The 11812-nt window shown below is 36.8% G+C and overlaps 1 protein-coding gene across 2 annotated transcripts; it reads right to left on the reverse strand.

Annotated features, from left to right (window-relative positions):
- Positions 1 to 1706: 1706 nt before the first annotated feature.
- Positions 1707 to 7038, reverse strand: LOC104100587 (nucleobase-ascorbate transporter 4-like). 2 transcript variants are annotated; one of them, XM_009607845.4, is made up of 14 exons: positions 6643 to 7030; positions 6005 to 6102; positions 5583 to 5759; positions 5380 to 5480; positions 5207 to 5282; positions 4987 to 5046; positions 4417 to 4601; positions 3773 to 3869; positions 3425 to 3511; positions 3264 to 3322; positions 2928 to 3019; positions 2668 to 2745; positions 2364 to 2524; positions 1707 to 2242 (listed from the first exon to the last, which is right to left on the reverse strand). In XM_009607845.4, exons 1-14 carry the CDS (start codon positions 6734 to 6736, stop codon positions 2024 to 2026), a joined length of 1584 nt encoding a protein of 527 aa, XP_009606140.1. In that variant the 5' UTR covers positions 6737 to 7030; the 3' UTR covers positions 1707 to 2023. The 2 variants fall into 2 exon arrangements, 1 of the variants encoding a protein (XP_009606140.1); XR_011410749.1 differs by having other exon boundaries at positions 2103 to 2242; positions 2364 to 2544; positions 6643 to 7038.
- Positions 7039 to 11812: the final 4774 nt, after the last annotated feature.

Below are 11812 nucleotides of genomic sequence, written 5' to 3' on the forward strand. Positions count from 1 at the left end.
TTCCTGTAATGGGCCAATATTCTTTAATGTTATAGAATATTCTTCATTAAATGCTACCGGGCGCATCATGCATACTTAATGCCTTTATGGACTTGCCTTTTTCGGTGACACACGAGGTAGACATGCTCGGGTTTCTGCTTTGATCCCATGTGTCCCCTTCTTTGGTGGCCACGTATCGTAACATATTTTACCAAATACAACAATAATTTTCTTTCGTCGATAAAAGAAATCTTACCTTTCGAAATGTCAAAACTTTACCAAGCTAACTTTAATGAGCTATATAATAAATTAAAGTGAATGAATCCCTACTTTGATTCTGAATGCTAGAAACAATATTACTCTGAAACAAAAAGTGTCTTCAAATAACTTTTATTATTTTACTCACAAATCTTTAAAAAAAAAACTAGTAGGAGTAGTTGTTATTAGACTCTTCATATGATTGGAAAAAAAACGAATGCAACTCATTTAATGGTTATGTAAAAATGATACAATTAGAAAATATCCTATTTATTGAATAAAATAAATAAATAACTTGTTGACAAAAGACGGTGGTATGGAGTAATTAGATCATAAATTCTGAGAGAATAATAATACTGTAAGAAAGGAATTCAAGGATTAGCTGATGCCACGTGGTATGAAAAATGGGGACCCAAAACAGTATACTCAAATGTGATCGTAAAAGATCCGTGTATATATAACAAAGTTGTCGTTTAGCGAAGTACTCCGTACGAACATCACCTCTGAGCTTTTCATTCCATTTACTTACTTATTTGATTTGCAATCACTGAAGCCCACCCCCCCTATTTTGTCAACTCATCCCCTTTCTTTTCTCTTTTCTTTTGGGTCAATAATCCCTTGATATTTTTGTCTTCTTTGTGATGCAACCAAGACGTCCTAAGTCATCACCAAAGATCTTGGTAAGATCAATAAAAAAACTTTCACTGTTAATTAAAGATCTCAAGTTTAAACATTAAGAATGGAACAAAATTCTGGTAAAACACCTTTTCTTTCTTTAATAAATTTTTATGTGGCGTGAGTCTGAATTAGTGAGAGCTTTCGATGCGAGTGCGGAGGCCAAATGTGGATAAAGAAACAAAAGATTTTAAGAAAAAATAGAAAAGTTATAGTTTCAACCATATATTATACAAAATCAAGTTTCTCTAGAAGATGAAAAACCCTAATCCTTTAGTATTTGAAGGGTAAAATATTCTTAATATTTTTTATATTGAAAAAAGATTATTTAGATTTATCATGATCGTGCGAAGCGCGGACAAATTGACTAGTGATTGTAAATTTGAAGGAATTCCCTAATCATTTTGCAATTGCATCTCCACTTTTTCCTATAATAATAATAAATATTATTATTGTCTACGAATATCAACAGGGATTGGAGTTGTAGTCTACTGTATATTGTCAAACATGTTAAATTCTGAATTCAATATCACAAATTTGAAATCTTAGGATTTCACCTATACCAATCTAGCAGGATACCTCTTTCTTTTGGAAAAGTCAACAAGAAAGGGAAATCAAGAATGTTGAATTTGAATTGAACAAGAAGAATTCACATTGTTATGTATTCAAGCCCAAAATGCTGGCAATTTATGTATAAACAATGATGAGAGGCAAGTGACATATAGCCGATTCTGGACCCTATTTTTTTTTTTTAAAGTTTAGCGATTAAAGTTGAAAAGACATGCATGCAGTCGTTAAACCAGTTGAAAACTATAATGTATAATTTATTCTGCTTGAAATAGAAGCATATTATCTTATTACAACACCAGACAATGTACATCAAACTAAGGCATCAAATAATAGCAACCAAGTCCCGTATTTCATCAGTAAGTTGAATTAAGCAATATAGCATATATATCTTGTTGAACTTTTACCCTTTTACTAAAATAACTGCTCTCAGTAATCAGAATAGTTCTCAACAACAGTAGGGGATTAGATTAATCAAAGGTCATACTTCCTTTCCTTTCTTTGTTCGAGTATATATTTCGACAAATTTCTAAATATCAGTGTGTCATACTGAAGGAAAGTACTTGGAGAGACCATAAGGGAGAGAGTAGAACTCTTCACTCCTCGGATCTCGGCCATAGTACTTGAACTTAGCCCACCAATGCCTTCCACTGTCTTTCCTAGTTAAGGGATGCCTGCGCGCGAGAGTGATGTCTAAGAAGTATGCTATAATTCCTGCCACTGCAGCGGGGGAAGTGAAGATCACTTGCATAATTTGGTCAAACTGCACATAGGATAAAGGCTAAATAAGTTTTTATTCAATTCTTCAATGCCAAAAAATGCCTGTTGTATCAAATTGAAATGCTGATAAAGGAGAGATTAATGACTTTGATAAATGTACTAACCGTGGCAGAGCCAGATTGAACTGGACCGCGACCAGTGGTTATGACATAACCGTTGAAGTACTGTGGCACAGAAAGGCCCATGTAGATTGAGAAACCTAATATGAACTTAGTCCTGTAGCTGTTCAGGTTGCAGAACTGTAGTAAATCAAAACCAGCAGCAGCTGCCTCATCCAATCAAACACTAACATAAGTGATCAAAGACTTTATATAGGGAATAGGAGCATTTTGTCAGTTAAGAGAACCGGACAATTTCAAAGTTAGTAGCAGAAATTGTATGTGTTTTTAAAATGAGAAAATCACATACACATGAGGGCAAACAAGACGCAATATAAAGCTCCAATGATCGGTAGAGGTATTGAAGCAAGAATAGCTCCAAATTTTCCTGTTTTCGGTCAAAGAGAGGGCAGCCATTACTTATTTATGATAAATTTACGATAGTCAAAAGATGGCAATCACTTAAAAGAAGAAAGAGAATTATACATTTCAAAACAATAGAACATATAAGCAAGTACCAAGATCAGCTATATAATACAATGAATTTGATCTTTGTAGAGAATATCTCACCTAACACAGAAAAGAAAAGCATAAATGCTGCAGAGATTTGAATTACCCTTCTGCTTCCAACTCGTGTCAATGCCAAAAGACCTACATTTTCACTTCACAGTTCATAATAGAAAAGCATTAGAACGCATAGTCAGGTTACAAAAAGGTATCTGCAGATGCATTTTTTGGAGTTTGATATCCAGAGACTACTACATTATTGGAAAACATTAACTACTTAGAGTATAATACTCCTCACATCTTAGCCTTGATTGTGCCCTTGATTTTAAAAGTAGCATGAGATATTGAACAAACTAAATAGCCTACTTTAAGCATTTCTAAGGCAGATATATGTATTACACTGATACGGTAGCTCCACTGCCGGTTCCCCATAAACCATTGAGCAACATACCTAACCCCTGGACACCAACAAAAAAGAAATTTTAGTTTCAACATAGAATTATTGATTGAGAGAAAGAACCCGTCGTTGGTGAGAATATCATCGTTGTAAGTTCACCTACCAGCCATCCAGCACCACGGCTCAGAACTGAAGCTGGGCAATATGTTGCACTTCCATATCTTGCAGCAGCAATAAATCCTCCAGTAGACTGTCAAAAGAGATACGGAAACTGTTTTTCAGAAGGACAATGTCAACATACATGACGATGTTCAGCCTTAAAAATTTACAATACCCAAAACCTTAATAAATTCAACTAGAATCATGCATCTCACAACATAGTAATAAATCAGTAGTTGAATTACTGGATAAAATGTTAGGTTTTCATAAGTTTTACTTGTGAGAGGAAAAACCGAATCAAGTCAGCAACTACATCAAATATTAGCCTAAACATTTGCAACTGGATATACACCTCAATGAGAGAAACAAAAGCTGCAGCCAACATCAGAAAGACGTCTCCAGCATCAACATTGGGAGTACCCCATTGCAATGGGTAAGGAAATCTTATCCTGCATTTCCAGAAAACAAGAGTTCTTGAGAGCAAAACCTATATAAACATTGGAAATTAGATCAGATATTCTTTAACTGCCAGACATTGTCACTTTATGATAGAGAAGCAGTGTAAAAAATTTGAGACAGACGTTCACAATAAAGTAACAGATTGCCAAAAATTGTTTGATATCGGACGATATCAGTATTACAGTCAAGCCTACTACTATTTCCTCTCATAATTATTACAGTATCAAGTGGCTGATGTGAAATAAAAATGAAGTTAATTAGATGAAGCTATGCTTTGGCATGATTCTTGCCACAAGGGGACTATTTGTTAGGTACTGCGGCCAGAGGCGTGGACTTGCTAATGCCAATCTCAACTGAAGCAGATAATTCCTATAGAAATATAATTACTTTGAAGTGTAATTTGTACCAAAATGATACTGTTAACGGCAAGTATAAGAGATTTTGATCATAAAATATCCATGAGCTCCATTTTTAACATGCTTAATGAATAAATAGAGAAGTGACTACGTATAAGTGAAAATATTAGTGTGAACACACCATGAAGCTCCACTAACGAGCCCTGAGCGATCAACTCGGCAACTGAACTGAGTCTGTAGGGGTCTGTTCTTGTATGCACCTGCTACTGTGAGAAGGGCTGCAAATGCCCACACTATTCCAACTGATAACAGGACAGCGAATCGCTCAAATAAGGGTTGCTTCAATTTCCACATATGAGGAATAAACTGCACAAACATTTGTTAAAACACACAGTATTAAAAGACCAAAATGGAAAAACCAATATCAGCACAAATTGATCTCCATATCATTCTTCTGCTGCTTAATCCTTATACAGTGGATCTAAGCAGAGAATCAAAAGTTACCCTGCTAGCACTTTTTATTTGATTTCCTTTGTTCATTTAGCGTATGATTCTCCTATCTTGTTATGCAACTTTCCCACTAAAAAAAAGATAGTAGTAAAACACAAATGAAGACAATAAAGAAAACAAGGCTTCCCGTCGAAGGGTGAAAGGCATTTATATCAGGTCTCAGTGATTACCAACATTAATAGGTGCAGATAATACATGCATCTCAAGACCAAACCCAATAAATATTAAGAATAAGGCTTACTTGTGACAACAATATAAGTAGAATTAACTCTGGAAGTCCAATTTCAACACATTGTGCCAGCTGCCATCACCGATCAACATAAATAAATTATAACTCAGTAAACCAATGTTGAAAGGAATGGAAGTAAATATATATGTTCACGGCCAACTTCAGGTTTGTTTATCTAGCTCATTCGAAGAGGAGATAGAAGATAGTAGTAAGGAACAACCGGAGTTCTTACAAGTGGAAAACCTTGTTGATATAGCCCAATGCCAAGAAGCAACACCAATGGAGCCTTGGAAAGCGGAGACAGGAACCTACATATATTGTCAAACAACTGGAATTAAACCTTCTGTTCAACAGAATAACTAGTAATACAATGCTGCAAAGAGAATAATTCTGCAAAATGACCACCTTGTAACAATTCTCCAAACTCCAAAAAAGCCAGCTAATATGGGAAGAACGGACGCTATCATCAGAGCCCCCTGCATTCCTCTCATCGATTGTTTAAACCTCTGAAGAAAGCAAATGATGCTATGATCAAAGCAATTTATTTTTTGAGGCAAAAATTAATGCTCAAAACACAAAACTGAAGCGAGCAATTCGAGTACTCCAACCTCACGAGGGTCAAGGTATGTATTGTATCTGTTGGATAATGCAATAAAAACGGCTGGAGTTATGAATCTGAATGATCCACCTATCACCACTGGAAGCCGGGTTCCAAACCAAGATTGCAAAAGAGTATTCAACCCAGCAACAAATAGCAAAGTTTGTATCACTTCAGCTTTCTCCACCTAGAAGACATAAACTGTTGTAAGTATACACTAATTCCCTGAACTTTCAATAGTCAAATAAAATAGGACACGTAACACTTACAATTGATAACAAAGATACAACAACAAGTACTACTACTATGCATCAATCCCAAAAAAAACTATATGAATTCTCATTGACCAGTTGCTTTATTTAAAGCTCATCTCAAACCAAGATTATACAGCAATCATAAAACTTAAGATACAATTTTTAAAAAGATACTTACATTGCCACCACCCATTTGAGGGACAATGATGGTAGGGATGATGACAGTAGTGCCAAGCATGACTAAATAGTGTTGAAAACCCAGTATAACTGCCTCAGCTGCATCATTTAAACTAGGAACTCAGAATTTAGCTTCCATACTTCAAGCAGTCAATAGTTAATTTTATAGGGGCGACTGTTTAATTAATTTAGCAATATATGATCAAACAGAGGAGGAAACCCCAGACTTGGTGAGGTAATTCGGGAATTATAAGAAAGAACTCAACTAAACATTCCTGAATCAATTTCTCAAATGATCATTCAACTTATGATTTTTTTTTCGCAGAAGTCATTAAACTAATTTTTGTCACTTCAAAATCTTCTAACTTCCATTTTTTTCGTACAAAAATCACTAGGCTAACTTTTGTCGCTTTAAAATCACACAACTTATAACTGGTTACTCAGAAAATAAATTTTGTTAGAGAATTCTTAAGTCTTAACTTGACCGAAAAGTCAATTAGGCATGTCAAATCAGCTAAAATGCTAAGATGGTTTTCCACGTCAGCAAGCAGAGCCAAATATTTACCACTCCAGTGAAATGTGAATTGATATGAATGTGATTAAGTAATTAATTACGAAATGTGTGTGTAAAGTACTTACCCCAAGAAGGATTGCTGTTAACACAGTAGTCTACTCCGGGAAGTTGATCTTTCACCGGATGAGGCACTAATTCATCTCCTTTCCCTGCTGTCATCTTTCCACCACTCTATAAGACTTGCAATCCAACTCTTCTTTTTACATAAATATATACACCATGCAATTAAAGGGTAAAGCTAGTAATAATGTCTTTTTTAAGTGTACTAAATTTATAGGAGAAACTTTAAAACTTGAAGCAAAAGAAGAGGGCTTAATTTGCATGGCGAAGATTAGGAAGAAGAAACAACGTTAAGTAATGAACGAGGAAGAAGAAAAAAGGGGAAAAAACGAAGAATTGGAAACGATAGATATGGTTAGTTAGCGATCGTTGAGACTAAAAGCCAACCATCTTTTAGAAGTTGATGTAGACCCTCTGTCTGTTTATTCTCTGAAAAGTGATCAGCTACCCCAAGAAACTCTGAGATTATTTCCTTTCTGGTGTGGAAGATCAGACTAAGCTGCAACCACAGAGCATACTCAGACAGAACCTTGACTCAGTTACCAAGATAGATCTTTTCTGATGTGGAAGATCAGACTATGCTGCAACCACAGAGCATACTTAGACAGTACCTTGGCTCTGATACCAATTGTTGCGGAAGCCAAATGTATATAGTGTGAATGAGTCACAACTACTATACCAAAAATTATGACAACCACTAAATAATAAACAAGACAATAAGACAACAATAAAAGAACACCAGAATTTACGAGGTTCGGCCAATTTTGCCTACTTCCTCGGACACAATCAATATTTTATTCCACTCCAAAATTACAAGTGAAATAATACTAAAGAGAGAAGATACAAATGCCTTAAGAAGATAAAAGGCAAATGAGAGGTGTGTTTAAATCCTAAACATTAGGCCTCCTTTTATAGGGTGAAATTCCCATTCAAAATTGCCATCCACCGATGTGGGACTTTTGACAATTTCAACAAATCTCCACCTTGGCAAAATTCCACATCTTCAATTTTCTCTCAATAACAAATTTTGGTTGTGTCTTCATCTTCAATCTTTAGTGTTCAACAATGTTGATCAAATCCAAACAATGTTGAAACTTGACCGCAGTCACCACTTTTGTCAGCATATCAGCAGGGTTCTCCGTAGTATGAATTTTCTTCACCGTGACTCCACCTTCTTCTATGATTTCTCGTACGAAATGATACCGAACATCAATGTGCTTCGTCCTTGCATGATAAACTTGGTTCTTCGCTAATTGAATAGCACTTTGACTATCACAAAAAATTGTAATATTTTTTTGTTCAATACCAAGCTCCTTTAGCAACCCCTGAAGCCAAATTGCCTCCTTCACAGCCTCCGTAATAGCCATGTACTCTGCCTCTGTTGTAGACAAAGCAACTGTTGACTGCAAAGTAGACTTCCAACTAACTGGTGCCTTTGCAAAAGTAAACACATAACCAGTAGTTGACCTTCGTTTGTCCAGATCACCCGCAAAATCTGAGTCACAATATCCAACTACAGACCGATTGCCTTCCTGCTCAAAAACTAACCCAACATCTACAGTACTATGAATATACCGTAGAATCCATTTCACAGCTTGCCAATGCTCCTTTCCTGGATTATGCATATATCTGCTAATAACTCCAACGGCTTGTGAAATGTCAGGTCTCGTACAAACCATTGCATACATCAAGCTACCAACAACATTTGCGTATGGTACCCTTGACATATACTCCTGTTCAGTTTCATCCTTTGGCGACATAGTAGTACTTAGCTTAAAATGGGGAGCAAGTGGCGTACTAATTGGCTTAGTCTTCTTATCTATGCCAAAACGCTGTAGTACTCTCTTCAAATATTCTTTCTGAGATAAACAGAGTTTCTTTGAACGTCTATCTCTTATTATCTCCATGCCAAGAATTTTCTTTGCCTCACCCAGATCCTTCATCTCGAACTCCTCCTTCAGTTGAATCTTCAACTTATCAATTTCTTCCGAATTCTTGGAAGTTATCAACATATCATCAACATATAGGAGAAGATATACAAAGGAACCATCATTAAGTTTGCGCAAATACACACAATGATCGTATTTGCTTCTCTTGTACCCTTGCCGCAACATAAACTTGTCAAATCGCTTGTACCATTATCTAGAAGATTGTTTTAATCCGTACAACGATTTTTCAAGTTTGCATACCATATTTTCTTTTCCAGCAACTTTGAATCCTTCTGGCTGATTCATGTAGATTTTCTCCTCCAAGTTTCTATGTAAAAACGCAGTTTTTACATCCATCTGAACTAGTTCCAAATTCAACTGTGCTACCAAAGCCAACATAATTCTAATGGAGGAATATTTTACAACTGGAGAAAATACTTCATTGTAATCAATTCCCTCCTTCTGAGCATATCCTTTGGCCACCAATCTTGCTTTGTAGCGAACATCTTCTTGGTTAGGAAATCCTTCTTTCTTTGCAAATACCCATTTGCACCCAATTGTTTTCTTTCCCTTCGGGAGATTGGCCAATTTTCATGTATGATTCTGATGAAAGGACTGCATTTCTTCATTCATGGCAATCCTCCACTTATCTTCTTCTGAACTTTGGATTGCGTCTTTATAAGTGGTAGGAACACCATCAGCTACAATTGAGGTTGCACAAGCAACCGTCTCTATGAGACGAACAGGTTTCGTTATTGTCCTTTTTGGCCTGCTGGTTGCTATTGATTCAAGTTGTTGTCGAGGTTCCTGAGTTGGAATCTCCCTCTATACTGGCTCTTCTTCCAGAGGGTAATCTTCATGAGTTTCCTCCTCTGCTTCATGTGTAGGAAAAATAAATTTTCCCTCAAACTCCACCTGCTTTGATGCACTACCAGTTTGTTTGACATCTTCAACTGTCACCTTATCTGTTATGGCAGATTCATCAAAGGTAACATCTCTGCTGAATATAATATTCCTTGTCTCTGGACACCATAAGCGGTATCCTTTGACTCCAGAAGTAATCCCATAAATATAACCTTCTTTGCTCTCGGATCTAATTTTGACTCTTTCACATGATAGTATGCAATTGAGCCAAACAAGTGCAAAGAGTCATAATCTACAGCAAGTTTTTCATACCATTTTTCAAATGGTGTCTTGCCATCAATGGCAGCAGATGGTAGACGATTAATGAGGTGGCATGCATATGTAATTGCCTCATCCCAAAATTCTTTGCCCAAGCCAGCATTGGACAACATACACCGTACCTTCTCCAGTAAAGTCCGGTTCATACGTTCTGCCACTCCATTCTGTTGTGGTGTATGTCTGACAGTGAAGTGTCGGACGATGCCATCATTTTCACAGACCTTATTGAAATGATCATTTTTGTATTCACCTCCATTGTCTGTGCGAATACACTTGATCCTCCTGCCTGTTTGATTCTCCACCATCGTTTTCCATTTGAGAAAAATTCCCAACACTTCATCTTTCCTCTTCATTGTATACACCCACACTCTTCGGGAAAAATCATCAACAAAGGTTACAAAATAGTGCTTCCCACCCAATGAAGGTGTTTTGGAAGCACCCCAAACATCAGAGTGTACATAATCCAAAATGCCTTTAGTATTATGGATCGCTATACCAAATTTAACCCTTGTCTGTTTCCCTTTGACACAATGCTCGCAAAACTCCAAGTTGCAAGTCTTTACGCCTTTTAACAATCCTTGATTAGATAAAGCTTTCAAGGATTTTCCTCCAGCATGTCCCAAGCGCATGTGCCATAGCCTGGTTGCTTCTGCCTCTTTGTCATCACTGGATGTCACTGTTGCTGTCCCAATAACTGTGCTACCACGATAGCAGTACATGTTATTGTTCTTCCGATTGGCCTTCATTACCACTAGTGCACCGGAGCATATTCTCATCACTCCATTTTCTGCAATGATTTTGAACCCTTTTGATTCTAGGGCTCCCACAGAGATGAGATTCTTCTTCAAACCCGGTACATATCGAACATCTGTTAATGTTCTGATCATTCCATCATGGCTCCTTAATCTTATTGAACCAATGCCATATGAGGTAAGAGGGCTGTTATCCACTGTGTGGATGACTCCATATTCTCCTTCTCGAAAATTCACGAACCAGTCCTTGTTGGGACACATATGATAGCTACAAGCTGAGTCCATCAACCATATGTCTGATGATGTTGATAACTCTGTTGTAACTAATGAGAAGTCTGAATCATCACAATCAGCTACATTTGAATCCATAATGGTCTTTTCATTGTTATGTCTGGCCTTATTCTTCAACTTCGGACAGTCTTTCTTCCAGTGCCCCTTTTCTCGACAAAAGGCATATTCATCTTTGCTGGGTCTAGATCTCAACTTGGATCTTCCCTTCTTAGTCCTCGTTTGATTTTGAGGACGACCCCTCACAATTAGTGCTTCTCCTTCTCCACCCTTCTATTCTTCTCCCTTTCTTTGTTCATAGCTGTACAAAGCCGAACAAACTTCTCTGAGAGAAATTTCGTCATTTCCATAGAGTAGAGTAGTTTCAAGGTGCTCGTACTCATTAGGAAGTGACCCCAATAACATCAAGGCTAAGTCACCATCATCAAAAGTTGCATCCATATTTTGTAAATCTGTGACTAACTTATTGAAACTGGTGATATGTTCATTCATTGTGGTACCAGGAACATAGGTGAAGCGAAACAGTCTCTTCTTCATGTACAATTTATTTTGACTGTTTTTCTTCAAAAATTTATCCTCCAGTGCTTTCCATAATTTACTTGCAGAAGTTTCCTTTGTGTATGGATATTTCTGCTCTCTAGCAAGGTAGGATCGAATGGTACCGCAAGCAACACGATTGATAATTTTCCAATCTTCTTCTCCAATAACATCTGGCTTCTTTTCTTCAATGGCAAGATCTAGCCCTTGTTGAAAAAGAACATCTAGAACCTCGCCTTGCCACATCCCAAAATGTCCTGACCCGTCAAAAATTTCTACCGCAAATTTCGCATTTGACACAATTCTTGTCATAAGCGAAGATGCCAACGATGACGTATTATTGACACTTGATGTAGATTCTTCTTGTTTACTGTCTCCCATTTTGACACAAATATTATTTAGTAGCTGACGACACAAATCAAGATTATTTCCTTTCTGGTGTGGAAGATCAGACTAAGCTGCAACCACAGAGCATACTCAGACAGAAC

Source organism: Nicotiana tomentosiformis, chromosome 1 (assembly GCF_000390325.3).
Source record: "Nicotiana tomentosiformis chromosome 1, ASM39032v3, whole genome shotgun sequence".
In the NCBI taxonomy this organism is placed as follows: Eukaryota; Viridiplantae; Streptophyta; class Magnoliopsida; order Solanales; family Solanaceae; genus Nicotiana; species Nicotiana tomentosiformis.